General features: G+C 39.8%; 1 protein-coding gene across 1 annotated transcript; it reads left to right on the top strand.

Annotated features, from left to right (window-relative positions):
* Positions 1-5,513: 5,513 nt before the first annotated feature.
* Positions 5,514-25,980, top strand: Dld (dihydrolipoamide dehydrogenase). Its single transcript, XM_021654198.2, has 14 exons — positions 5,514-5,666; positions 7,239-7,317; positions 11,591-11,670; positions 12,715-12,783; positions 13,252-13,321; positions 14,574-14,674; positions 15,106-15,249; positions 15,955-16,056; positions 21,713-21,903; positions 22,482-22,652; positions 23,353-23,542; positions 24,128-24,265; positions 25,276-25,365; positions 25,460-25,980. The coding sequence occupies exons 1-14, from the start codon at positions 5,628-5,630 to the stop codon at positions 25,523-25,525; spliced, it is 1,530 nt and encodes a 509-aa protein (XP_021509873.1). The 5' UTR covers positions 5,514-5,627; the 3' UTR covers positions 25,526-25,980.
* The last annotated feature ends 943 nt before the right edge of the window (positions 25,981-26,923 follow it).

Below are 26,923 nucleotides of genomic sequence, written 5' to 3'. Positions count from 1 at the left end.
GGCACTGGCTTTCTTTGACTTCCTGTTTGGATCATTATTTTCTGTATGTCTATACCCTTTACCTGATGCATACTTGGCACTCACTCTGTTCCATTCTTCCCCTTTTAAGTCCAGAACAATCCCTTCACTCAGCTAGATCTTATTTCCTTGGCCAACTATGCAGAAGAAAATCCACTGAGAAACCACTACACAAGAAACAGAATACATAGAGAATGGATACAAACCCTTTGACACAGAGCTTAGCACATCTGCTCAACAGATGTTCATTCTAGCTGCCTCTTTTTCCTAAAATGAAAGTTGGAGGCAGCTCCTGGACTTGAGAGAGACCATTTGGAAAAGGAACAGTAGGAAGGAAGTTCTAAATGGGATGCTTTCAAGATAGGAATTAAGGACGTGACTGGGTGGAGTAGAAATATTTTGGGCCAAGGGTCATTTAGGGGATTGTTCACATCCCACAGTGTGGGCATCGCCTGTTCTGTCTTTGCCCAGGGAAGCTTGTGTAACAGCTTTAAAGACCTTGCATGTTTCTGTTCTATATGGATAAGAATCGTGGGTGGGCAAGAAGCTTTTCCAATGTTTGGGAACACCAGGCTCTTGAGTACCCAAGGCCTAGAGGCTTGATGGCCAGACCCAGAGGCTTATAGTTCCCAAGAGCCAGGGGCTGTTATTTCTTCAGGCTTAAAATGTCAAAGGCTTATGGCCCTCTGATCTCAGGTCGGAGGCTTATTGTTCTGTACTATAGCCACCCACTGGCGCTCCCCACTGTCAGCCCTTGTAGTCCCTAGCTTCAGGCAGCTGTGTGTGGTGGCAGAAGACAGAAGTACACTATAGCAGGTAGCTTTCACTATTTCCATACAGTTCCGGGTGCTGGGACCCTCAGCCCTACAACAGCAAAGGTTACAGGAGATGGATTTAGGGTTTGGTCATTGTCAGCCAGTAATAGCAACGTGTCTGAGACTGGGCCTCTAAGGCCTGGCAGCTCTGTGGAACTCTTCCAGCCACCATGGCCTGCACTTTCTCTTCTCATACACAGTCCTTTATCTTTCACTTAGCCTTAATACTCTGTCCTCTCTTACCTTTCACTCCTGCCATTCTTTGCTGCTCATGCTCCTGTTATTAATGCTTCTATCCTGGCCACTCTCTGCAACTCTTTAGCTGCCTTTCATCTTCCTGGCACTATAACGCCTGCCTGTCTTTACTGCTACTCCCTCACCCTGCTTTACTAAGGATGAAGACCAAAAGTAGGCAAGAATAGAACACTCCAGAGAAGTCCTTTATTAGGCCTAACATTGCAGCACCAAAAAGGTAGTGATCATTCGCTTATCTAGCCACAAGGGTGTGAGGCAAGGGTGTCTGCACCAACCACAGAAGTCCATCTGCACAAAGGGCTGGGTTTGTTCTAAAAGGCTGCCAAGGGATGTCTTCCCCTCTGGCATGGGTGGAAACTGGTGAGAGCAAAACCTTTTCACCACTTGCTATTTGAAACAGCTGTGTGTGCAACAGTGCCTTCAGGAAACAGGGTTGTGTTTGGGGAGGCAGCAACAGTGACTGTTCTGTGGCTGGATTCCCCAGAGCATCTGTGGAGTGTTCAGAACAGCTAATACCAACATAAGGGGAATCTAATAGGCAAAATTATATCATCTCAATCCCCAACATCTTCGCTTACTTAAAGGAAAATTAAACATTAAAGGGGGTCATTATCATCTGGTGTGGCACATATCTGTAACCTTAGGACTGGGAGGCTGAGGAAGAAAGGTTACAAATTAGAGGCTTTCTGGGACTGCATGTGAGTTTGAGGCAAGCCAAGACTACATAACGAAACCCTGTTTCAAAAAACTGAAAACCAAACAAGGGATGTGGGAGCATATATTAAAGACTTAACATTAACAGCGACTTAATGTTTTTTAACACTGTCTGATGATACGTAACTCCTGCACAGTGCCCTCTTATCTGCTCAGCAAGAGACAGTTAAAAATAATTGAACAGAAAGCAAGTAGGACTTTATCTGAGCCCAGCACTCTGCAAAGTACTCTGTCTCCTGGCTCCCTTTCTCTCTCCCTCAAAAGCCTCCATGTTAGATGCTATCTTTATTACATCTATTCCTACCAATATCACATGACCCGAAAATCAGCAAACTTTCCATCTGAGTGCTTTAAAAGTCCTTAGTTTCTTTCTTCCTATATGCGTGCAAATGTGGTTCAAGGACATGTGTATAGGTATGGGTGCCCCCCACGTGTAGGACAGAGGAGGGTGCTGAGTGTCCCGCACTATATTACTCTCTGCCTTATTCCATCCAGTGTGTGTGTGTGTGGTGCTCACAGGGTCCAGAAGTCGTCACTGGATCTCCTGGAGCTGGAGTTACAGGTAATTGTGTTGTACCTGATATGAGATTGAACTTAGGTTCTCTCCAGGAGTACTTTCTTTTAACCACTGATCCCTCTCTTCGGTCCCCATGTCTGGCTTTTTATGTGAGCTCTGGCTCTAAATTCAGGTTCCCATACTTGGATGGCATTTACCCACTAAGCCAACTTTCCATTCAAAGTCTAGTGCATCTAGGCTCCAGACTTGTGCGTCCAGTAACTTCTCCACTGGCCTGTCTAGTTGGCATTCTAAATTCAATAAACTCAACTCATTGCCATGCTTTCACTCTGCGCTTTCCCATCCCACTGATATTTGTATAGGGTTTCACTCTCAACCAGTCATATAAAACAGCTCACCTTACAATAATTCTTTGAGATACAAAAGTCACCTCTTACTGGAGAAAAGGTGGAGTTAGTGAAAGTCAGCAGTTTTATCCTGCCATACTGGCAATGGCACCATAAAGAGATATTTTAACAACAAAGGAGAGGATGAGAATAAGGAAGTCCATAATGGGAAGAAAAATCAGCTGTAATTACTGTTGGGATCAGTAAGCAGGCATCTCTATGGCCAGCTCCAAGGGACCTGACAAACCGGTTATCAGGCATTTGTGAAGCCACCAAGAAGACCACCTGCTGATCACCTGGAACCACCTGCACAGGCCTGGTTCACCTTATAAGAGAACTCCTGGAGCCCCTCCTCTCTCTCTTTCTCTTCTGCCTTGTCTCTCTTTCCTTTCCCCTAATAAACCTCCCACGTGGAACTGGTCTTGTGGTGTGATTTAAGAACCCGCCGTGGAACCTTCACAGCCTCACGTTTCCTAATAATTACCTTGACTGTTGAGGGGTACTTAAGGGCTTAATCTGTCCATTGCTATACAACAAACTGCCCCCAAAAGCTTAGTGGCTAAAACAATGACAATACTGATTTTGTTCAGAAATATAGCAATTGAAAGAACTTGGGCTAGAAATTTCTTACAGAGAGAAGGGTTAGGGAGAAAGGAAGATGAAGAGAAAAGGAGGAAGAATGAAAGAGGAGAGGGAAAAGGAGGAAAAGAGGGGAGAGGGAGGGCAGAGAAAGAGAAGAGAGTAGACAGAACGGACGAGAGAAAGATGAGGAAAGAGAGGAGAGAGATGAGAGAAAAATGAGGAGAGATGAGCAGGAGGAGAAAGGGGAATAGGAAGAGGAAGAAAAGGAGAAAGAAGAGGAGAAGGAAAGGGAGGAGGAGGAAAAGGCTTCTGTCCCTAGCCTGATAGGCATCAGTATCACTTCTGATACATTCTCTTCATTAGAAGAAACATTTGCCCAAGGTTGGTCCATATTCAAAAGAGGGTGAAAGCAAGTCTACTTTTTAGTTGGAAAAGTGTCAGGCTTTGGACTTGGTTTAAATAAACTACAATGAGTGTTATCCATCAAAGATGATAAGAAATAACACACAATAAACGGAGAAGGGCATTGATCAGTATTTGGTCATACACCTACTTACAGCGTATGGAACCTGGAAAAGGCAGTTGCTGTTCTGAATACCTATATGTCTATCTGAACATGAAAGGGAAGAATAAGGGCTGAAGATGTAGCTTAGCTGGTAGAGCGCTTACCTAGCATACTAGAAACCCTGGGTTCCATCCACAGCACTCAGCAACATATAAACTTGGCACGGTGGTAGGCACCTGTAATGCCAGCACTCAGGACATGAAGGCAGGAGGACCATAAGGTCATTCTCAGCTGTATATTGAGTTTAAAGCAAGCCTGGGACACAAGAGACACTCTCTCAAGAAAAAAAAAAAGCTGTGTATGTAATATTTGGTAATTGTAGAAGAAGGTTTTGGTGTCTTTAAAAACGCAGATATGTAAACATGATTTTGTTTTAATTCCAGGTGTAGGATATAGAGCTGGTTCCAAATGTCCACAGCAGCAAACTACTTGCCTCATTTGGGCTCGGAGAAAAGGTTTTTGCAGGTGCAGACAGTTTAATTCTGAGGACTCTAGAGAGGGAATAAATGGCCGAACCCAGAGAAAGAAAGGGGGCTCTGAGAAAGAAGGCTGCTGGTGCTCTCTGCTGCTGCTCCTGGTTGCTGTTAATGCAGTTTGACAAGACATTGGAGAAATGAAGACTGGACTTGCTCCAAGGAACCCAATGACCCTAACCAGCAGTAAATAGCTAAAAAGAGCTATGCCCTCTCCCTTCCAGTCTTCTTTCTTTCCACCTGGTGTTGGGGGTGCGAAGAGATTAGGAGTGGGGAAGAGAGGAAGAGGCATAAGAAGTATAAATAAAAGTTTTTAAAAAGTAATACAACAGGTAACAGCTAGCTTTCTTCATAACATTAAAAATCATTCATTCATGTCTTCTTTCCTCAAAATGGGCATACATAGGTGAGGAGTAATATCCACCTAAAGCTTAACTCTATGGAGTTCAGTACTGTAAACTTTTGAGAAATGTAGAATTAAGGTTTACTTAAACGAGAAAAAGTTATTACAAAATGGGAATCAGCCCTTAGGCCTCCGTGCTCAATCTTATAGACAAGAGTTACCAGTCTTGTAGATGCATGATATTCTATGAAAACCTAACATTTCACCCACCATCCCAACCCTTTCTAGTTTGGTCTCCGAGGGAGGCGTGCTTCCAAAATACAGAAATAGAAGGTAGTTTGTTTCCTATTTTTTCCTTGTCACAGTAGTTTTCAGAGCAGGATGTTGGAGAATAAAGTTTCCATTCTGTGGCCTTTGAGGACAGAGATTACAAAGCGGTAGTTAAAACCGCTGTCTTTGACGGCAGGGCTGCAGTTATTTCTCCGTTGGCTTTGTTTAAGCTCTACGGGGCTCCATCCAGAAAACGGAAATGCTTCATACCGCTTTTGTAAAGCTAGATAAAGCCTACGGGGAGTGTCCACGAATGCCTAGTACAACCAGAAACTTGTCAAGTTGTCAAACTTCCTCCTTTCCCTCCTTTCTTCCTCTCTCTTTCTCTCTGTAGGCTTCACTGAGCAAACAACATTCCTATTTAGTCTGTCTTTCAATCACGGTTCGCACCTCTACTCCAGACACTCTGGCAATAGTTGCCAAAGCCCCAGCTGTCACAAAGCGCGGCGCCTTTCACGACGGCGGACGACGCGGCAACCGGAAAGCTTCGGCCTCTCGGGCCAATCGCGCTGCTCCTCGGCGATGACGCAACGCTCTTGCGCACGCGCAGGGAGGGAAGACCTTGGATGAGCCTACCAGGCGCTCAGCGGAGGTGAAAGCGTTGGTGGTAGGGACAGGACCGAGGGAAGATGCAGAGCTGGACTCGTGTGTACTGCTCCTTGGCCAAGGTAAGGGCCGCCTGCGAGGGTGGTCCTGGATCCCCCACAGAGGCACCGAGACGCCGGCGTGCGGGCCCGCGGGAACCGCCGGGGCCCCGCCTCTGTACCGGTTCAGTCCGGCCTCCTGAGGCAGCGGGCAGCCGGGGAGGGCCCCGCTGCGGAATGACTGCCCGCTTCCCCCCCGCGACACTTCCGGACGGGGGCTGAGGGGCCTTCAGCCGGGTACCGGGACGAGTAAATGACCCTTGTCACGCGCTTCTGCCCCTTCATGCCTTTGCCTCATCCCAGCCCTGACCCCGGGGTGGCCAGCTTTCCTGCGGTGGGTAGGTAACCTTGAGGCCCGAGTGGCCCAGACATGGCCAGCTCCAACACACACAGCCCTGCGAGTTCCCCCAAGGGTCTGTCTGCATTCTCGTCTCTAGAATAGCGCACTCTGCATCAGTCAGGCCCGAGGCTTTTATTTTTAAGTGCAGCGGTCTATCGTCTAAACAGCTTTCCCATTTCATCTGCCAGTTAAGTAGACCCAAATTGAATGTGTGCGGCCTAGCGGCAGGGTAGCAGGAAAACTTTAAGAGATAATTCACAGCTGAGTGGTCTGTGTCCTCAAAAGTTAATGTAACATGCAAAATGTCAGTTAAGGGAGAAGCTAAGCTGGGATTAAAAGCCAGTATAGACAGTTTTCTGCTCGTCTTTGGTTGGCATGTCTTGATCTCAGTCAGATGAAGAAGTTGCCTCCAAGTAAAGAACATTGTTACTTCAGACTATCATCACTGCCGTCTATTGATTTGCCCGCCCTGATAGGAGCCGGTCTTTCTTCGTGTCGCTGGTCCTAGGAAATGGTAGGCATAAATGTTTAGAGAGTGTGAGATTATGCAGTTTGTGGAACTTCCAGAATGTGGGTACACTACAGTGTTGGTGCATTTTCCTAGTCTAGTTTTCCGTTCATAGCTGCCGGCTCAGGGACATCTTCATAGATGTTGTGATTACAGACTGTTAGATAGGTTGTTGGGAAGTATAGTGACGAGTGAAATGAATGTTACTGAAGTACTCAAATACCCGAATGCAAAGTTTCAGACTTTTAGTTAGAATGCTGAAATAATCCTTGTTACTAAAATGAGCATAGCTTTCTGAACATTTAATAAAACTGTAAGCCACTGAGTATATTTTTATTAGGCTTAATATGGGATGGTTCTTTGAATAGTCACAATAATAAGGCAGGTCTGGCATGTTAACCTTGTGAAAGTTTACTATTAGTGATGAAGAAAGAAAATTGATGCCCCTTTGTGGCACAGAAAGTCCATTAAGTGTCAGTGCCTGATAGGTTGTCATCAACCTTTCATATTGCATTTGTTTGTTATGTGAATTTGTGTAAGCGTGAACATGCTAGATAGAGTGCATGTGTGGAGGTTAAAGGGCAGCTTTAGGGAGTCAGTTCTCTTTTTCCTCCATATGTTTCCAGGGATTCAACTTGGGAAGTCAGTCGTGATGGCAGGAGCCTTTTCTCAATGAGCTATCTCATCAGCCTGTTTTTAAAATTATATTTTACTTGACAAGAAATTTTTCTTTTTTTTCTTTTTCTAGAGAGGCCATTTCAATCGGATATCTCATGGCCTACAAGGAGTTTCTTCAGTGCCTTTAAGAACTTACGCAGATCAACCAAGTAAGTACTTGATGCAGGAATTTTCAGTCAGATTAGCTGACAGTTCTTTACCATTTTTCTGTAAAAGAAAGTGAATGTTAAAGTAACTGTTAGTGTGTGTTAGAATTAATCTGTATATTTGTTGACTGTTGATTGAACACATGTACAAGAGGTGAACAAGGCAGACAGTTAGAGGTTGGTATTAAAAGGCAAGCTAAAACATAAGTGTTTGGAGAAGTAATTGAGGATAAAAGCAAGTCACAGAGTTGGAGGCCAGCCTGGTCTCCTAGTCCAGGACAGCCAAGGCTGCACAGAGAAACCCCGTCTGGGTGTGGGGGCTGAGTGAAGTCACTCTGAGAGCATGTCAAAGAGAGCCTTCTGAGGAGATTGTGTCTGAGAAGGGAGTTGAGGGTATGAAAGGTTGCTTCAGTAAGAAAGGTCTGAGCTGGGACTTAATTTGGGAGCCTCCAGGGAAAGCAAGAAGACTGGGATAGCTGTGCAAGTCCCAGGAGATAAAATCAGAGAGGTAGGGAGGGATTGCATCATGGAATGCTTTCTAAGCTTGACCAGGTCTGTGGATTTTTACTCCACAGGTGATGGCAAATCACAGGTGGGTTTTGAGCAATTTTGTACGAGTTTAGCTTTTAAGAATTTGTCTACTGGGTCACTATCATTATTTAAATAAAAGGGAGCTGTGGGGTTTATAACTTTCTTAATGCTTGAAGTTCTGAATTTTCTGTAAACGTCTTTTATAAGTACTTGGAATGGGATAGATAAATGGCCTTTTAGTGAGGTACTTAATTTCCTACTACAAAAAAAAAAAAAAAAAAATGAAGTGATCTGTGTACTGGACTCGCCTATTAAAATGTTAACTTACAAATATTGTACTCATTAATTTTGTGTCTAGCTATAGTGTATGTGAGTGTGTGAGGTCCTATGTGCGTGCCATAGTGCAGGTGTGGAGATCATGCCTTGGGGGTCATATAACACAATGTTAAGGTCTATTCAGAGTCTCCTAGTTTCTTTTCACTCTTTGCGCAGGTACTTAGGTTTTAGTGGGAGGGAGACTGTGCTGGCTAGTTCTTGTCTACTTGACACAAACTAGAGTCACTTGAGAAGAGGGACCTTCATTTGAGACATTCTATCAGGTTGGGCTGTGAACATGTCTGTCGCTCTTCTTAATGGATGATCGATGGGGAAGGTACAGTCCACAGTAGCAGGTAGTCCTGGGCTGTGTAAGAAAGCAAGCTGAGCAAGCCAGTAGGCAGCATTCTTCCAGGGCCTCTGCTTTAGTTCTGCCTCCAGGCTCCTGCCTCGGCTTCTCTTGGATGAAACACTTTCCTCTCAAAGTTGCTTTTAGTCATGGTGTTGATCAGAGCAACAGAAAAACTAAAATAGAGACAAACCTCTTTAATCAAGGGTTTTGGTGGTCTCTTGGAATTGGCAAACTGTAAATATAAAATGAGTATAATTTGGGGGTAAGTGAAAGAGCAGTAACTATATACACACATCTATGTAGCTGAGGTATTTATTTAAGAACTGTTTTCCCCTCAAAAACAGCAGTTTCATTGGATCAAAAAACTGATTTTCTTTGAGTGCCTAAGAAGGCACAGTTGATCCCTGCTGCATGCTTACTGGGTAAAAGAACACTGAGGCCCTATCTGTTTTAGTTACTATATCACAAAATATCCAAATGGTCACCATACAAAATAGTACCAGCTAAAATGCCAATACTATTATCTAGCGTATATAGGCTTATTTCTGTCCCAGGTGCGGTCTTAAATTCTCATGTCTATCCTACTTTTTGCTGTACCTCTCTGTTAGCTTTCCTCTAGCTTAGCTCTTAGAGAGGTAAAGAATTCTTTTGACTCTTAACCCTACACTTACTCTTTTTATTCCGCGTTTGTAGAGGAGTATTGATTGACCAGCTTGAGGAAATCAAAGCTTGTGATATGATGTCTGTTACAACACCTTGGAGATGTTTGAATATTCTTATAACACAAATTCATCAAGCTAGGTGAAGTCCTATTACTGTTGATATGACCTTGCAGTGCGTAACAGGCACAGATTTGTTGCACTTACATTATTTTCATTGATTCACTGTTTTATTATGTTCATTATTTCAATAAGTATTTAATTACAATTTTGTGCTAAGTTATTTGGTTAAGTGCTTGGATATAGCAGTGCTCTAAATGGACAAAATTCAGCCTCTTTAGATTTCACAGTTTTCCTGGCAAACACAAACATCTGATAAATACTTGTAATTATGATAAACAATCCAGTGGCTAAGGATAGGGATTTATGAAATCTGTATGTGGATAAGGAATGATTGCATAATTCTTTCTTAGGGATTTTATGTTTGTTTATGTAATGCTTGTTGTTAATTGTCAACTTGTCAACATCTGGAATCCCCTAGGAGACAGGCCTGGGGACATACTTATGAGGTTAGGTTAGCCATTGAAGAATTATCTTGACTGCATTAATTGATAGAGAAAATCCATCTTAATTGGGGAGGGGGATGACTACCTGGGCAGGGGATCCTACACTGTATAAAATGGAGAAAGTGAGCTGAGCTCTCCTTTCTGTGGGTGTGATGCCCCCAGCTTCTTCAAGCTCTTGGTATCTTAACTTCCTGTCATGGTGGACTTAAAGACTGAGAGTCGACTTCTCAGGAAGTTGGGAGTCAGTAAGGTGTTTTAAGGAGAGCCATCATAGGATCAAGTTTATTTTAAAGATCATTCTGGTTATAGGTTGGACTTTATGGTAATTTTTTATTTCTCTCATTAGATTATATTCAGGGTAATTATCATGTGCATGTATTTCAAGAGCTTAGTGTTTGAAATGTGAAATGCGTGCTGTCAACATAGTTCTGTGTAATGACATAATTTATTTATGTAGTCTAGTATAATTCTGTGCATGTAAGTGAACACTGAAGCTTAGACTGCTTGGTATTGATGGGTATGCAGAAAGGAGGTAGGAGATGGGATTGGAGAAATAGATACTGAAAAGGTGTAGGTGCTATGCTTAGTAAGGTGGAGTTGTTTGAGTAATAGACAGGGAATTAATGAAGAGTGAGGAAATACCGTCTGAGCTGGGCTTTTCAAATCTGGTACAAAGGGTAGCAGTTTAGGCTGTTAAATAGTACCGAGGCTGGGTGCTCATTTTCTAACATCTGGCCAGCTAGAACATGGTAGGCAGATCTAAGAAAGCAACATTTACTGAGTGTTCAGTATGTACCCAGCACCTTCTTAGGTTCTTGACACGTATTTTCTTTGGTCATTAGCAACCTTGAACTGTAGACATCATTACTATTACCCATATGTTGTATTGATGCTCAAAGAATTGAAATTTTTTGTTAAGAATTTAAGGTTGTATAGTTATTATTTAATCCCAGATTTAAGTTATTTTATTCTTAAAGACCAAAAATTTTAAGATTATGATCAGAAAGTGAAAAATTTAAGATTTCAGATTATGGGATAAAAATGAGTATAACATGGGAGAAGCTTGCAAAGTAGTTTGGAGATTAAAGCCATTGACAGTTTAAGAACCACTTTCAGCCCTCAACATTCTGTATTATGACTGTATTAAGTAAGGTTTCTGTGTGTGGTTATTTTGCAGATTAAGGGGTAAAGTGAAGGAGGTCAAATTACCCAAAGGTACTTTGTACTAACAAGGTTTAAAGTTCTGCTGTTGGGATTTTAATATTTGGAGGCTGAAACTAGAGGTGGAGATTGTATTAAATGAAAGGAAGAATGCCAGATGTTGAGTCAGAAAGCTTAGTTGTCTCTGCCATGTAATTGCTAGATAGTTTGGGCTAGTCAGTTTTTTTCTGAACCTCTTATTTCTTCTTGGAAATGTTATGTTTATGTTATCCTGGTCTTCTTATGTTACAGGAGAGTTATGTCATTTGGCATATGCTAACCAGTTAAGTGGCAGCTGGATATAGGGTTCATATTCTAGGACTTAGTTGTATTTACATATGTTATAATGAATAGAAGATAAAAGTGGAATTTCAAAATTTATACCATTGTTTGGTTGGTTTTGAGAGAGGGTTTCTCTTTTAGCCTTGGCTCTCCCGGACTCACTCTGTAGATCAGGCTGGCCTCAAACTCAGAGATTCGCCTGCCTCTGCCTCCCTGACTCCCTGAGTGCTGGATTACAGGTGTACGCTACTGTGCCTGACTTTGTACCATCCTTAGGAACAAAATAATGTTTGTAGGGAATACAGATTATTTGAGTTGTTCTGGTAAATGTTGGTAACTTACCATTTTATATCAATTTGTTTTTGTTCTAGTTGATGCTGATGTGACAGTGATAGGTTCTGGCCCTGGAGGATACGTTGCTGCCATCAAAGCTGCACAGTTAGGCTTTAAGGTAGGTGGACCCAAAGCAGATGCTGCTTTGTTTTGTTATGGGCCGGTCTAGTTTTAGTCTGAACATGCTTTGCAGGTGAAAACATGGACTTCATTGCAAATATATATGCTTTAAAAAACTTTTATAGATTTGGGTGCTTCATTTACATGTTGCATATGTTTGTGCACTGTATGCATGTGGTGCCCACATGAGGCCAGAAGATGGCATCAGATCCTCTGGGACTGTTTTTACAGAGAATTGTGAACTGCCATGTTTGGGCTGGGAATTGAACCTAGGTCCTCTGGAAGAGCAGCTAGTTCTCTTGACCACTGAGCTACCTCTCTAGCTCAGGAAATTATTAGTATTTTTTTTAACAATAGATTATTTGTAAACCTATTTGGTTATAGTAGTCTCATAGTATAGAAAAGCCAGCTGTTTTTCTTAAATATTTCATTTTGGTTTCTAAATGCATTTGGGATACAGTGATAACAGTAAAACACTTACATGGTAATGTTGGACAAAAATCTATTTAGAATAATTCATTCTGGAGTTAGCCTAATTTTTTATTATTCAGATGGTAGATTTCAAGGGGTTCTTTTTAAAAAACTTTTTATTCTTTGTGAGTTTCACATCAAGTACCCCAATCCTACTCATCTCCCTGTCTCTTGGATCTGCCCTCCATCCTTGCAACCTCCACTGCCAAAGAAAATAAAAGAATAAAAACTTAAAAATCTGTGGAAGCTGTAGTGTGTCATATGGGCTACTCTTTTGTCTACCTGTAAATGTTCATTGTAATGAGTCATTGGTCTGGACTGAGGTCTCTGGCTTCTGCTACATTATCAATACTGGATCTTCACTGGGACTCCTCTCAGATATCCTGTTGTTGCTCTGTTCATGGAGGTCCTGCAGCTTTGAGTCTGTAGGACTGGTTCTCAAAGGGTTCTTTTAGTCTGAGAAAAATGGCTTTAAGTAGCATGCTTTGCATAGCAAAACATATATTTGGAATTTTTGTGAAATGAAATATGCATGTTATATATTACTAAATAATGTTCTCTTGGATTGTAGACAGTCTGCATTGAGAAGAATGATACACTAGGTGGAACGTGCTTGAATGTTGGTTGTATTCCTTCAAAGGTGAGCATGGGTTTCAACTGCTTCAGATTGTTCGTTAGCTGCTGACTTCAGAGATGTATTGAGACTAAATTGGTAGTCTCATATAGTTCCTTAAAGGGAATCTGAGTATGTTTATAAGACTTTTTCCTCTGTAAACTTACTTCTTCGTTTTCCAGACTCCGATGTTCAAGGTTTGTTTTTGTTTTTTTCTCTAACTTTCCATTGCCACTGAAAAGATAATTAGTAAATTTTTTATGTTCTTGGGTGTGAAACAGGAAGTCCCTTTTAACCTTCTACCTTGAAATTTTTTTTTTTTGCTTTTGTGTGTATTTTATGTCAGTGTTTGTTTATCTTGTTAATTGTGTGAGAAGGAAAGATGAATTTATATGGAAGGATGTACTATTCTAAATAGAAATGTAATTTTGTAAGTGTTTTCTTGTTATAGAGCCTATTTATGAGTATTTGGTAAATTTGCCTTACTTCTTTTAGGCTTTATTGAATAATTCTCATTATTACCATTTGGCCCATGGAAAAGATTTTGCATCTAGAGGAATTGAAAGTAAGTATGCATTTTAATAGTTAGTACCAGATATACTTGACTCCTCTAGCTAAATACTGGTGTGTGTGAAAGATGTTTATTGAAGGATGAGTGGGATAAAAATCTTGAAATTTGCAGAGATTTACACAAGAATATTTAGGTTCGGATTCCTACCATGACAGCTTCTCTGCCTTTGCAAGCTTTTGCCTAAGTTCTGTTTTTTGGTTGTCAGTGAAATTTTTATTTCTCTCATACCTTATGAACGTGGGAGAGGCTAGATTTCTGAGTGCTGTGCTAGACAGGTAAGACTGAAAGAAGGAGAGCAGACCTGCGTTGGTATTAGTGGAAAGAACAGAACGGGAGAGGAAGAGGGACCAGGGAAAGGCCTAGTGGGAAAAGACCACTTATACATTTGTACTTAGTCTGTATTGTCTTCATCATGGTTTGGGGGCTGTTTTTATCCTTGTTTCTCTAGTTGTTGTATACTTCCAAAAGATAGACTGATGTACTTCGTGGAATTATTTTCACAGTAGTAGGTTTTTGAAAGAGGCTGTATAGGCAGTCATTGAGCATATAGATGATGTGTGTATATTACAGCAACTCTATCACACTCTGAAAGTACCGTGATATTAGGAGACATGGGATTATCAGGAGACATGCATTAGAGGCATCATAGGCTTTACCTTTTTGCTCAGTGCCCTTGTTAGTCAAAAATGTCCCAACAGTCTCTGTGCTGGCTTCATGAGCTCATTGTGTGTCTTCACCTCTGAAGTTCTGTTGAGTTGAACTTTTTATCTTACATTGTTTCTTTAGTGTTCTTTGTTTAACAAATTTTAAAATCTGGTTGATTAAACTCATATTAAGCTTTTGTATTTTGAAATGTTCAAATATATACTTATTTCTGCTTCATGAATTTTAACATTTATCTTTATAATTTCGGGTGATGCTTTACTTAGCCATTTTTTTTTACTTAACTACCTTCCAGACGAATAGCATCATAAAGTATCTGTAGAATGTGTCACAGTGGAATAGAACTGGACTGCGTTTTCGGCACAGGTGCACATTTAATGGTGCTTGATAGTTCTGTTATTGTGATGTGATGATGTGGTTTTGCTGGCTGTAGTTACGACAGTTATCAAATTTTAAAAGTTAATGCTGACTTTTATAGTTTACGAACAATGAGATGAATATTTTCAGACCTTTATTAGTCAAAAACTATCACATACTGCTTTCAGAGTTTAAATAATGAAAAGATTTATTTAACAAATTACAGTGTCAGAAGTTCGATTGAATTTAGAGAAGATGATGGAGCAGAAGAGTTCTGCAGTAAAAGCGTTAACAGGGGGCATTGCCCACTTATTCAAACAAAATAAGGTTGGTGTTCAGTGGTCAGATTTCTGTTTTATTTCACATATACATGAAATAATTGCTTTGTGCTAATACATTTATTATCTTCCAGACCTTACAAAGAATAAAAACCAAAAATAAATCCAAACTAAAGCTGGGTGTGGTAGTACACGCCAGTAATCCCAGCACTTGGGAACAGAGGCAGGTAGATCTCTGTGAGTTTGAGACCAGCCTGGTCTACAAAGCAAGTACAGGACAGCCAAGGTTACCCAGAGAAACTGTGTCTCAAAAAAACAGAAAAAAAAAAAAAAAAAGAAAGAAAATCTAAAATAGCCCTGTCCTGAAACATGTCCCCAAGTAATGTTTTTACTGCTACATGCATTGCATATTGTTGTTCCTGTTGCTTTATCAGAAAAACATTTTAAGCATTGTGAATTTATAAATATTATTTTATAAAGGTTGTTCACGTCAATGGATTTGGAAAGATAACTGGCAAAAATGAGGTCACAGCTACAAAAGCCGATGGCAGCACTCAAGTTATTGGTACAAAAAACATCCTTATAGCTACAGGTTCAGAAGTTACTCCTTTTCCTGGAATCACGGTATTTTTGCTTTCTAATTCCTCTCTTAAAAATAGGTTTTTATAAGTTTATGTTTTTTATAAATGTTTATGATTACTGACTGAAATGTTGTAATTTGGTAGCCATTTAGCCTTTCAAAGTTACTTCTCATTGTTTTTCAGTGATTATGATAAGATGTGGAACATTTTATAATATATTTAAATTCAGTATGAAGTTAAGCCAGACATGGTCATGAGTGTCTGTAATCCCAGCATTTGGGAGGCAGAGGCAGGAAGATTGCTGCGGGGTCAGTGCTAAACTGGTTTAGCAGCCAGAACTACACAAGAAAACTGCCTCGGAAAAAGAGCTGGTGAAATAGCCCAGTAGATTAAGTGTTTGTTATACATCTGTGTAAACAGCTGGTCATAGTGACATAGGCTTGTAATCCTAGCAGAGCTTCTGAATGATGGCTGAGCTTGACTTTTGGCCTCCACATACATAAACACAGGAGTCCACAACAACAACAAAAGACAGAATAAAAAGTTAAAGTTAACCATTTTATTCTGGAGTGTCAAATGATAAAATTTCAGATTAGCATATTGAATGAGAGTTGATGAACTTGTGATGTATAGAAGCTGTAGCCAATGAATGAGATGAAATTTTATGGGATGAGATCATGGATAATAACATAGTATGTTTCAAAAGTAATTCTGCTTGTTTTTTCCTTTTTCTTTTTTTTTTTAATAGATTGATGAAGATACTATAGTGACATCTACAGGAGCTTTATCCTTAAAAAAAGTCCCAGAGAAGTTGGTTGTTATTGGTGCAGGAGTAATTGGTGTAGAATTGGTAAGTAGTATCTTTCTTTTATTGCCTGTCGTATCGAAAGGGACTTAAACCTCTTCATGGAAGCTGGAGAGATAGCTCCGTGGTTATCAGAACATACTGTTTTACCAGGGGACCAGAGTTCAGTTCCCAGCACCCATATCAAGTGGCTGTCAGTCACTTAAACTCCATCTCTAGGAGTTCACCACCTCTACTCGTGTCTACATACTCACATACACATGCGCACATAATTAAAAATAAAATCGGTCAGTCTCTCTCAAAAAGAACAAAATTGGGCATTTTTAAGGTAATAGACAAAAGGGAGAGATGGCTCAGGGTTAAGAGTGCTGGCTGCTCTTGCAGAGGAACTGGGTTCAGTTCACAGCACCCATGTGGTGACTTTTCACTTATCTGTAATTGAAGTTCTAGGGGATCTGTGCCCCTCTTCTGCCTTCTGAGCACTTTAGGCGTGTGCATGGTGCCCAGACATACATTCAGATGAAATGAAAATGTCTTACAAAGAACAAAACAAAAAAACCTTACTTCTGTCTGAATCTTTGTATAACATTTAAGGTCAGTTTTGCTTAAAACTTACAGTAATAACAAATATACTTTTATTTCCAATGTAACTTATTTAGGTAAATCATTAGTATGTCCTGTGTTTTGTAGTCTTTGTTTTTCTCACCATTTTTCTTTTTTTAATTTGGTTTTGGTTTTTAGTTTTTTAAGACAGTGTTTCTCTGTGTAGCCTTGGCTGTTCTGGACTCACTTTGTAGACCACTTTGTAGATCAAACTCACAGCGATGTGTCTGCGTCTGCCTCCCTGAGTGCTGATATTACAGGCATGTGCCACTGTGCCCGGCTTCTCACCATTTCTTATCATTGAAACTGTTCTTTTTAAAATATGATAACCCTTAACATACTGAAAAATAGTTCTTATTCTAAGCAAATTGCATTTCAGTAAAGCCCACACTCTTTGAGGTAGCATCTACAGTGACTCTTCCCTTCTTCCTACCATGTTTTAGAAGTGCCATAATATTTCATACCTGCTTTGTCTTCCTTTTTTGTCTATTTGTCAAGTTTCTACATCTTACTAATGAACTTTTCCCTTTATTTCAGGGAAAGACCACTTGTAAGGTCAACACATCTTACTGCCATGCACTGCTTTACCTCTCTGTCCTCAGTTTAGACTTTCCCTGGCCATGTTCTTTTGTTATCCCACTGTAATTAAGTGCTTGATTTTTCTAGTTCAGAAATTCAGTAGTTTTTTGTTATCTATGTTTTCTAGTGTTGACTGCTTTCCTGATCAGTTTAGATTCCACAGTATATTACTTTTAACTGCTCTCTTATAAGTTCTCTTAAGTGAGTCACTTAACCTCTTTTTATTCTGGGGGTTAAACATAGGGACTAGTGTTAGTTGTCTTGTTAATACAGGCCTCAAGCATGCCAGGTAAGCACTCTACCAATATCCTATATCCCTAGCCCTCTCTTTACTTTTCATTTTGAGTCAGGGCTTTTCAAAAAGTTGCTAAGGCTGGCCTTTTAATTCACTTGGTAGCCCAAGTACGTATTGAACATGTGATAGATATACCTGTGTCTGCCCCTTGGGTAATGAGGATTAACAGACCACTGTACCGTCAGGCTTACCTGGTTGACTTCACTTTTTGGACATGCTTGCCTGGAAAAACTTGAGTATTGTTGGAGTTTAGCTGACAGTCTTCCTGTGCTATGCTGAGGGTAGTATCTGCATCTGGAGGAAAGTAGACCCTTTGGATTAGTGCTCATATAAGTCTTGTTGAAGTTACGGGTCTCATCATGAACCTCAGCCTGTCTGATGATGCAGGCTGAGCTATTTCCCTAGCTGAGTTCTGGTCTCTGCCATCGCCATTGAATTCCTCACTCTTCTACCTCTACTGGCACATTTTCTCCCTTCCCCTCATGAGCTTTCTGACTAACACACAGAAGAAGGCATGGGATGCACAAACAATCCCTTGCCTCATGCTCCCGATTTGAAGCTGCTTTTGTCTCATACTTCCCCTTTTGTTGTTCTCTTCTCCTTTCCTTCATACTTTATAACAAGTTTTTCTGCCTTCACAATGACTTGGTTTTGTGGTTTTCTTTCTTTAAACTCGCTCTACTTTCTACCTATTATTCCCCACCCTCTTTTTTTGAGAGAGGATCTAGAACTTGCTAAGTAGATTAGACTGGTCTTGAACTTGCAGTAAGCCTCCTGCCTCTGCCACCTGAGTTTGAGGTTGTGTACATGTACTACCACACCTGTTTATTTTCCTTTTCATTTAGAGTTGAACTTGCCTCTGTGTTTATTCCTGGTTGTGTGTCACACACATGCTCAGATGGCATTTCCTTACAGATGGATGCTTATGTGTATGCTAATTAGCCTCCTTGTGAACCTTTGTCTTTTAGTTACTAATTTCCCCGTTTCTTTTTTCTATCAAATTTATCAGAATATTCATGTTTTGTTCCATCACCTCCCACTTAATCCTCAGGCAATGTATAGCCTCTTGTACCAAGAAGTTGCTCCTGAAAAGGACACAAATTATTTATTGTTAGATCCATGGATTGTTGTCTTTGCTGCTGGGTTTGGCAGCAGTTGGCTTTGTGTGTGTTTTTTTTTTTTTTTTTTTGCCTTGGAAAGTTTTCTAGCTTTTCAAACTTCAATGTGTGCTGGGTTTACATCTACCTTCTGGGTTGCCTTTTTCAAAAAATTACTTATTCTGATTTCTTTTATCAGTTTTCCTTTAATTGTATTACTCCAGATTCTGCTGCTAGGTTTTTTTCCTTGACTCTTTTGGTCTATCCACAAAATCCACTATCATCCCACTTACCCAAAGACCCACAGTATCCGTAGCCTAATACTTGCTCTGCTTCTGGATATTTATTTCTAAATATACAGTATCTTCACTTAATGTGTTTCATAGGTGTCGTGTTCAGTTATAATAGCACTTTTCTATCTTCATTTTTCCTCCAAACAAAGCCACACCCTCTTCTCATCTAGCTTTTCCCTCTTCAGTGCATCTGCCTCTATCCCTGTAGAGGCATCCGTAAGAACTCTAGAGTTACTCCTGATTTCTCACCTGATCTCTTCTCCCATACTCATTCCCTGGTTTCCAGTGACAGTCACTTGTTTGGATCCTAGTTTAGGCCAGTATCATGTCTTACGAAGGACTTGCCAACTTGAACTTCTAATCTGTGGTCTTCACAATAGCTGTGAGACAGGTGTTTGATCATGTCCTTTCTCTTCCTTGGCTGAGTCTGTTGGGAAAATCTAACCTTAGTGTTGTTCGAGAATAAGCACTTTGTGATGCTGTCTTCCTTCTCCAGTGTTATGGCCAGCTCTTCTCCCTCTCAAGTTGTGTTTTGGTTGTTCTGAGTAAGCATTACACCCACTAGAAAACATTCCCTCTGGGATAGTTCTTTTTTGTTTCTTTTCTTTTGTTCAGTTTGGATTGGTTTTTGAGACAGTGTCTCACTGTGATTCAGTGCTGGCCTTGAACTTGGAGAATCGCAGGTCTCTTGCCCCTTCAGTGCGCCTGCTTTGGTATCACTTCTCAGTCCTGAGCCCTGCTTCATGAGAGTGGGGGTTGTTAGGTGCTGTTGTCCTTTGCTGTTGTCCTTTGTTTGATTGCACCTGGAGGTTCTGTTTCTAACTACATTTATCTTACTTTCATGATGTTACCTGATGTTTTGTGATGTTATCCTCTTGATTTCATTAAGTCATAAACATGAGGACAGAGGTCACTACTGTTTTGTTCATTGTGTGTCCTTACTATCCAGCACAACTGCTGATATGTAGTAAGTACTCATGTTTTGCTTTTTTTTATTTCTCAGTAGACATATGGTAAATCCCTTTCAGAAGCCAGCATGCGTAGTAGTTTCCTGTTAATTGATTTTGAGACATGATCTTACTGCCATGAGTCCCCTGCCTCTACCTCTTGGGTGCTGGGAAGACTGCTCTAACCTGGGGGTCACTAAAGGCATCTCCTGTGCCTTCTTCTAGAAGCTTTAGAGTCTTGTGTATTATATTCATGCTTCATTTTGAGTTGACTTGTTATATATTTGTGGGTTTTCATCGCCCCATGTTACTTCCTCTCCTCTTCATTCTCAGCGTAGAAATCCATGAAATTTGTGACTGTAAATCTAACTTAATTACAAAGATAGTGTTGCCACTTAAAGTTAATAGATGCTTTTAATGTGAAATATTTAATGTATTTTTAAAAGGCTGCTAGTTTGCTTTTTTTCAGTTCGTGGGTTAGAACTTGTATCGTGCACATTACACTCTAAGCAAGTACTCTGCTACTGAACTGTACTCCCAGTCCTAGCTTCAGATTTTATATTGTTTCATATTTAATCATTGCGAAATCAGTCATACTGTTTGTTAAAATGCAGTATTCGTTTTAAGTCCAAATTTGAATAAAGTAAGCATTTTTCCTTCATTAAAAAACTAAAATATTTTTACAGCCAGCTTAATATTTTGCCAACTTTAGTGATTATTAGTAGTAAGAACATACTTGTTTTTAATTGAGAATTTTTTACACACATGTAATATATTTTAATAACATCCACCCTCCAAACTCATCTCTCCAGATTTTCACCTATTCCTCCACCACTTCTCCCTGTCAACTTTGTGTGTTCTCTTATTTTAAACTCATTGAGTCCATTTGTGCTGTCGTTATTACTCGGTCATGATTGAGACATGATTTTAGTGCCATGAGTCCCCTCCACTATTTCTTCGGTGCTGGGAAGACTGCTCTGGTGTTGTATCTTTTTCTAACCTGGAGGTCACAAAAGGCTGTAGGACTATCTGCTGGATGTCCATGCTGAGATGTTGGCTGTCTTAATCTTGTATAGGTCTTACACATACAGTCACAGCCACTATGAGTTCCTGTGTGCAACGGCTGTCATGCCCAGCAAATACTGTTTTGCTATAGATGTTTGTCTACTACTTAATGGTTCTTAGAATCTTTCTGTCCCAATTTCTGCAATGATTCCTGAGCCTCAGGAAGGGATGTGTGTAGATTTAGAGCTGGGTACTCCATAGCCCTCGTTATTCTGCACAGTAACCATTTGTGTGTTTCTGCAGTAATCTACTGCACACTGTGATGAAAGCTGAGAGAGTCATTATTCCTGGGTTTACCACTGAAGCAACTTGCACTGGAGCCAGTGCAAGATCAACATCATACTTCTTTAATCTCAGGACCCCCGTGCGTCTCTCAGTCTTCTCTTAGTCATTGCTGGAGTTTGTTTCCTTCATGCTTTCATGTACATGTTACTTAGACCGAAGCCTTCTGCAGTCATGCTATCTAAAATGGCCCCAGCTCTCTTTTCTTTTTTCTCATAACACTTTATTATCTTCTAGCATGAAGTTTAGGTAATGTTGACTTCCTCTACCATATTGTAAAGTCTCCAGGGCACCAAGTTTTGTTGTTTAGTAACATATGCCCAGCAGTTATAATGGCGTCTGGCCTGTAGTAAGTAGGTATCCAGTAAATGTGGAATAGGTAACTGATAGATAAAATTATGTTTTCCTCTTTGACCCTAGAGCTTCCCCTAAACATTTGTAAAAAGACAGCAATACAGTACATTATTTGAGATAATTAGTAGTAAATGTTGCTGTGAACTTATTTTACATGATTTTTTTTTTCTTAAAATTTAATTTTAGGGTTCAGTTTGGCAAAGACTTGGTGCAGAAGTGACAGCAGTTGAATTTTTGGGGCACGTGGGTGGAATTGGAATTGACATGGAGATATCTAAAAATTTTCAACGCATACTTCAAAAGCAAGGGTTTAAGTTTAAACTGAATACAAAAGTTACTGGTGCCACCAAGAAGTCAGATGGAAAAATTGATGTGTCGTAAGTGTGCTACATTTGTTTCTGACAAATCATCCTTGATTATCTCAGAAAGCACTTGTTTTCACATTTAATAAATGTAGTCAAGATTTTATAACTTAGACCCATCTGAATGCTTAGTATTACATAATATTGCCTATCAGATTAGCCAGGTAAAATTTATGAATTAGTTGATACTAAAACAAAACAAACCTAATCAGATAGTCTCGTTTTGGTATAGTTTTCATCTGACACCCGTTAAATACTTAACCTAATTTAACTAAGTGACTTTTTTACAATCCTATGGTTGGTGAGAGGCTGGAATATGGATCTTTCTGAGGTCTTTGATTTTGTGATGTCTTGGGGACCAAACCCCAGAGACATCATGCATGCTAAGTCAGTGCTCATCCTCAGTCCTGAGACTGTGTTCTTAACACTGTTACACTCCCTGCTTTTACGAGATTTTAAGAGTAAACTTAAGAATTTTTATATTCAGTTGCATAGCTCATGTTTATAATGAAATAAAGATACTAGAAACGTCATGGCTGTTTTCAGCTATCAGTGTAAGTATGTGTATAATGGTTACCATTCTTTGTTACTAGTATTGAAGCTGCTTCTGGTGGTAAAGCTGAAGTTATTACTTGTGATGTACTCTTGGTTTGCATTGGTCGACGTCCTTTTACTCAGAACTTGGGACTAGAAGAGCTTGGAATTGAACTAGATCCCAGAGGTAGAATTCCAGTCAATACCAGATTTCAAACTAAAATTCCAAAGTAAGTTGTATAATTGCCTGTTTTCTTTTTAAACATGTTACATGCATGATATTTTTGACTCTCTATAAAAGATAAAAAATGACATATAGTGAGGCAGTAAAGGAATAGCTTGCATTTCTACCCTAATAATTTGACCAAGCTTATAAAGATGATAGTAATGAAGGCTGTTTAAATCCTTCATAATTACTACTGTGTGTGCATGTGTGTATGTATGTGTATTTGATGTTTTGGAGATAGGGTTTCTCAGTGTAGCTTTGACTGTCTTGGAACTCTCCTGTAGACCAGATCCTTCTGTCTCTGCCTCCCAAGTTCTTAAAAACCTCTACTGCGCCTAGCAAGTACTAATATTTTTAATTGAAATGTTTTATTTACATTTTAACTGTCTTGCTTAGAGATAAAATTTTGTTCTATGGTCTTGGCTAGTCTTGAACTAGACTGAAGTGATCTATCTCAGGCTCTAAAGTGTTAGGCATTTTCAATAATTTAAGTTTATTTCAGATACTGTTTTGAAAATAAGACTTTAAATCAAATATAACTAATTGAATTTTTCATGGCTCGAGGATTAGATCTTTAGCTCTGTGTTCTAAAGAGCTGCATTTGATTGACTGTACTTTTTGGTGACTTATTAGCTAAAAAGTGTTTCAGTGGTATAAACTTTTGATGTTAGAAGTTTACTGTATTTTTTTTTTTTTTCTGGTAGTATCTATGCTATTGGGGATGTGGTTGCTGGTCCGATGTTGGCTCACAAAGCGGAAGATGAAGGCATCATCTGTGTTGAAGGAATGGCTGGCGGTGCTGTGCACATTGACTATAATTGTGTGCCGTCAGTGATTTACACGCACCCTGAGGTTGCTTGGGTTGGCAAATCAGAAGAGCAATTGAAAGAAGAGGTAATCCTGAGTGTGGGCAGTTTTATTCCGTCATGGGATTTGAGCTAATGGCACCAGTGACTAGAAAACACATCATTGCCTGTGGGAACTCTGTAGAACATATGCCTTAAGTGCTTGTCCCTTTGCTAGGATCATGAGGACGGACTCACTTCTTAGCTGTGTCAGCATAGTAGAGAAGGTCGTGAGCGGCCTGCACTTAAACACCTCTGACTGTAGAGCTTTTTAATATCTGCCTTTGCAGTACAGCCAAATGGCATTTACACCTTGCTTACATTCTTCCCACATTCAATTTTATTAACCTGCCTTTGGTCATTTCTTCTGTGTGCCCTGAACAATTACCTTCTTGGGGCTTCTTTTCTTTTCTTTTTTGTTTTGTTGGTTTTTCAGGACAGGGTTTCTCTGTAGCCTTGGCTGTCTTGGACTCACAGAGATCTGCCTGCCTCTGCCTCCCCAAGTGCTGGGATTACAGGCATGTGCCATCATGCCTGGTAGAACTTATTTTCTTAACATTTGGAAGATAATTTCACCAGCGGGAAGAAACTTTTACAGTGATTAATATATGTTCTCATTTTTTGTTCTCTACAGGGTATTGAGTACAAAGTTGGTAAATTCCCATTTGCTGCAAACAGCAGAGCTAAAACAAATGCTGACACAGATGGCATGGTGAAGATTCTTGGACAGAAATCAACAGATAGGGTGCTGGGGGCACATATTCTAGGACCAGTAAGTATTGCAAAGTCAAAGGAAGCCCAGTAAGGTTTCTGGGAATCATCATTTAATAGATTGAACTTAGTAAGTACGTTTGCTCTTTCCATTCTGTTATTGCTGATAAAAGTTTGACTAAGAATTTTGTGCATTTCTCCTAGCAAGGTACCATAACAGCACTTGCAGTCTTGCCTGCCATAGTATCTACTACACTGCCTGAAACCCAGTAGTGATGCTTGAAAACTTCAGTCTGTTAGAATGAAGCCTTGCTGACTCTGGTCCCACTCTATTCTGCCTTTCCCGTTGCTCATTTAAGTTTTTTTTCTTTTTTTAATTTTTCTTTTTATGTACATGGATATTTGTCTGCATGCATATCTGTGCAGTGCATGCACGCGGTGCCCGCAGAGGCTAGGAGAAGGCATCCTGGAACTAGAGTTAGCTGTCATGTGGGTGCTGAGAATCAAATCTGGGTCCCCTGCAAGAGCAGCCAGTGCCGTATCTTCAGCCCCGCCCTTTCTTACTTGGGCTTGTACGTGTGCATATTGTGCTCCCAGTGTGGAACACTCCGCTTCCGGACTTTTACCTGGTCTCAGCCCAGATGTTGCCTCCTGCAGGAAGGCTGAGGTTTCAGTGAGTCTGAAGTGTGTCTCTACTGGGATGTGTAGAATAGGAAAGTCATGCTCTGTGTGCTTCCTGTGCCACTTGTAACTTAACTCACTGTTTGTATAATACTTCTCCAGTGTTATGGGAGGGGTACTATTTTTCAAGCAAAGAAATTGCAAAGAACACATAAAAATAGCATAATGGCAGGACCCAACCCATTTGGCTTCAGAGCCCAAAGTCCTCCTCTGTTATATTTTCTCCTAAGCTTTTCTTGACTGGGAAACTTCTGACTTTCTTCAACTGCTGTGATAATAGGCTCAGGTTTAAGACAAATTTAAGGTGTGAAAGCCTAAAAAGCTTGATTTTTAAATCAGAACATGTAGCTTTTTTGCTTTGGAAACATAATTTAATTTTTTCTTTTAAAGGGTGCTGGAGAAATGGTGAATGAAGCTGCTCTGGCATTGGAGTATGGAGCTTCCTGTGAAGACATAGCTCGAGTCTGCCACGCACATCCGGTAATTATTACCAACATATGGAGGCTTAATGGCCGCCCAAGTTTCTTTTGACCCACGACTATTCGTGTTTAACTGTTTCTTGCTTCCCTTACAGACCTTGTCAGAGGCGTTTAGAGAAGCAAACCTGGCTGCGTCTTTTGGCAAACCAATCAACTTTTAATTAGTCTGGAAGCTTTTGTCAACATTACACTTTTAAACAGGATAATCTCTCAGTTCCAAGAATTTATAGGATGAAATTATGAAACTTCTGGAAGGTATTTAGTAGGACTGAACAGAATGGAATAACCTTGTTACCTATATTTCAAATATTTTGTTCCAGTGCATTAATGTAGACAGAAAGCTATGTATAGTAGCATCCTGGAAAGTTTCTGACCTGTGTTTTCATGCGGTCTACGAGACATGACTTCATTGAATTCTCACTAATAGATTTTACCTCTAATTTGGTGGAGGTGAATGTGCTGACAAGAAAGGAGCTGGATAATGCACATGAACAGTTTGAAGAAAACTGGCAAAGTTACTTTAAATTTGGTTTTCATATTGGAAACGAGTCAGTGATTAGAACAAGATTCACATATGTACAAACAACTTATGTAAATAAAAGTGATTCTCATTTTATTTAACTCCCAAATTCCTGGTTTAGAGATAGAATTACATATTTAAACGTTATGGTTATAGTAAGGTCTGTAAGTTTAAAGGGTATTCAGTTGCCCAAATGAAGATTCTGTCCACAGAACTGTTAAATGGAGAATTACACCAGGGAATAAAGACAAAATAAACGTCTTAAATATTTACTTAGTGGTTACTCTGAGCGCACATTAAGATAGTTCTAATCCCGTTAGCTACCTCTGACTGTCTTTTATTTTTAATTGTTACTTTTCTGGTACTGAATGTTTTCACATTGTGCAACAATATTAAGGCATTTGTAGCCATTACTTTTTTGTTTTATAGATAATGACTAATTGTTTAGCCTTTAGGAGAAACAACATAAGGGAATCCGCAATGTGCTGTATTTTCGTATTATTTCCTTGGCTTAGTAAATGGTCTTTTTAATTATTTATCTTTTAAGTTATAGTAAATGGTCATTTTTAAGTGCCACAAATCTATTGATGTTATTGAATGGCTAAACGTTAAAATGATTAAGTATCTGAAGAAGGGCCATGAACGAAACACTTAACTAGCACTTTATATATTACATCTACGTTTTTCATTTCAGATTTATTAAAGCACCTCCTAAATTTGATAGTAAAAGGAAAATGAAAAACTAAAAATATTTAAAAGATAGTTTTAAGCAAAGTGGGGATAATACTGATTCTAACAATATTGTGTAAGGTTCATGCTAAATATTTAATAATTAGCTGTAAAACACGGTGACCAGGTGCTTTAATATTGTTGCACAGTGGAATTGATCATAGTCCAAAGATGTCACTTGTTTCCAGGCTTTAATTACCGCTTTAAAAAATTTTTTTATATCAGGCAGTTAAAATTGGCTCAGCTCCAAACTGTTTGATAGCAGTTTGCAGCTGAAATTGTTTTAGTTTGTCTTATGCCAAAAGTCTAC

Source organism: Meriones unguiculatus, chromosome 1, assembly GCF_030254825.1.
Source record: "Meriones unguiculatus strain TT.TT164.6M chromosome 1, Bangor_MerUng_6.1, whole genome shotgun sequence".
NCBI classification, from domain to species: Eukaryota; Metazoa; Chordata; class Mammalia; order Rodentia; family Muridae; genus Meriones; species Meriones unguiculatus.
Note: the sequence above shows the minus strand (reverse complement) of the source record. Positions and strands in the feature narration are given on the sequence as shown.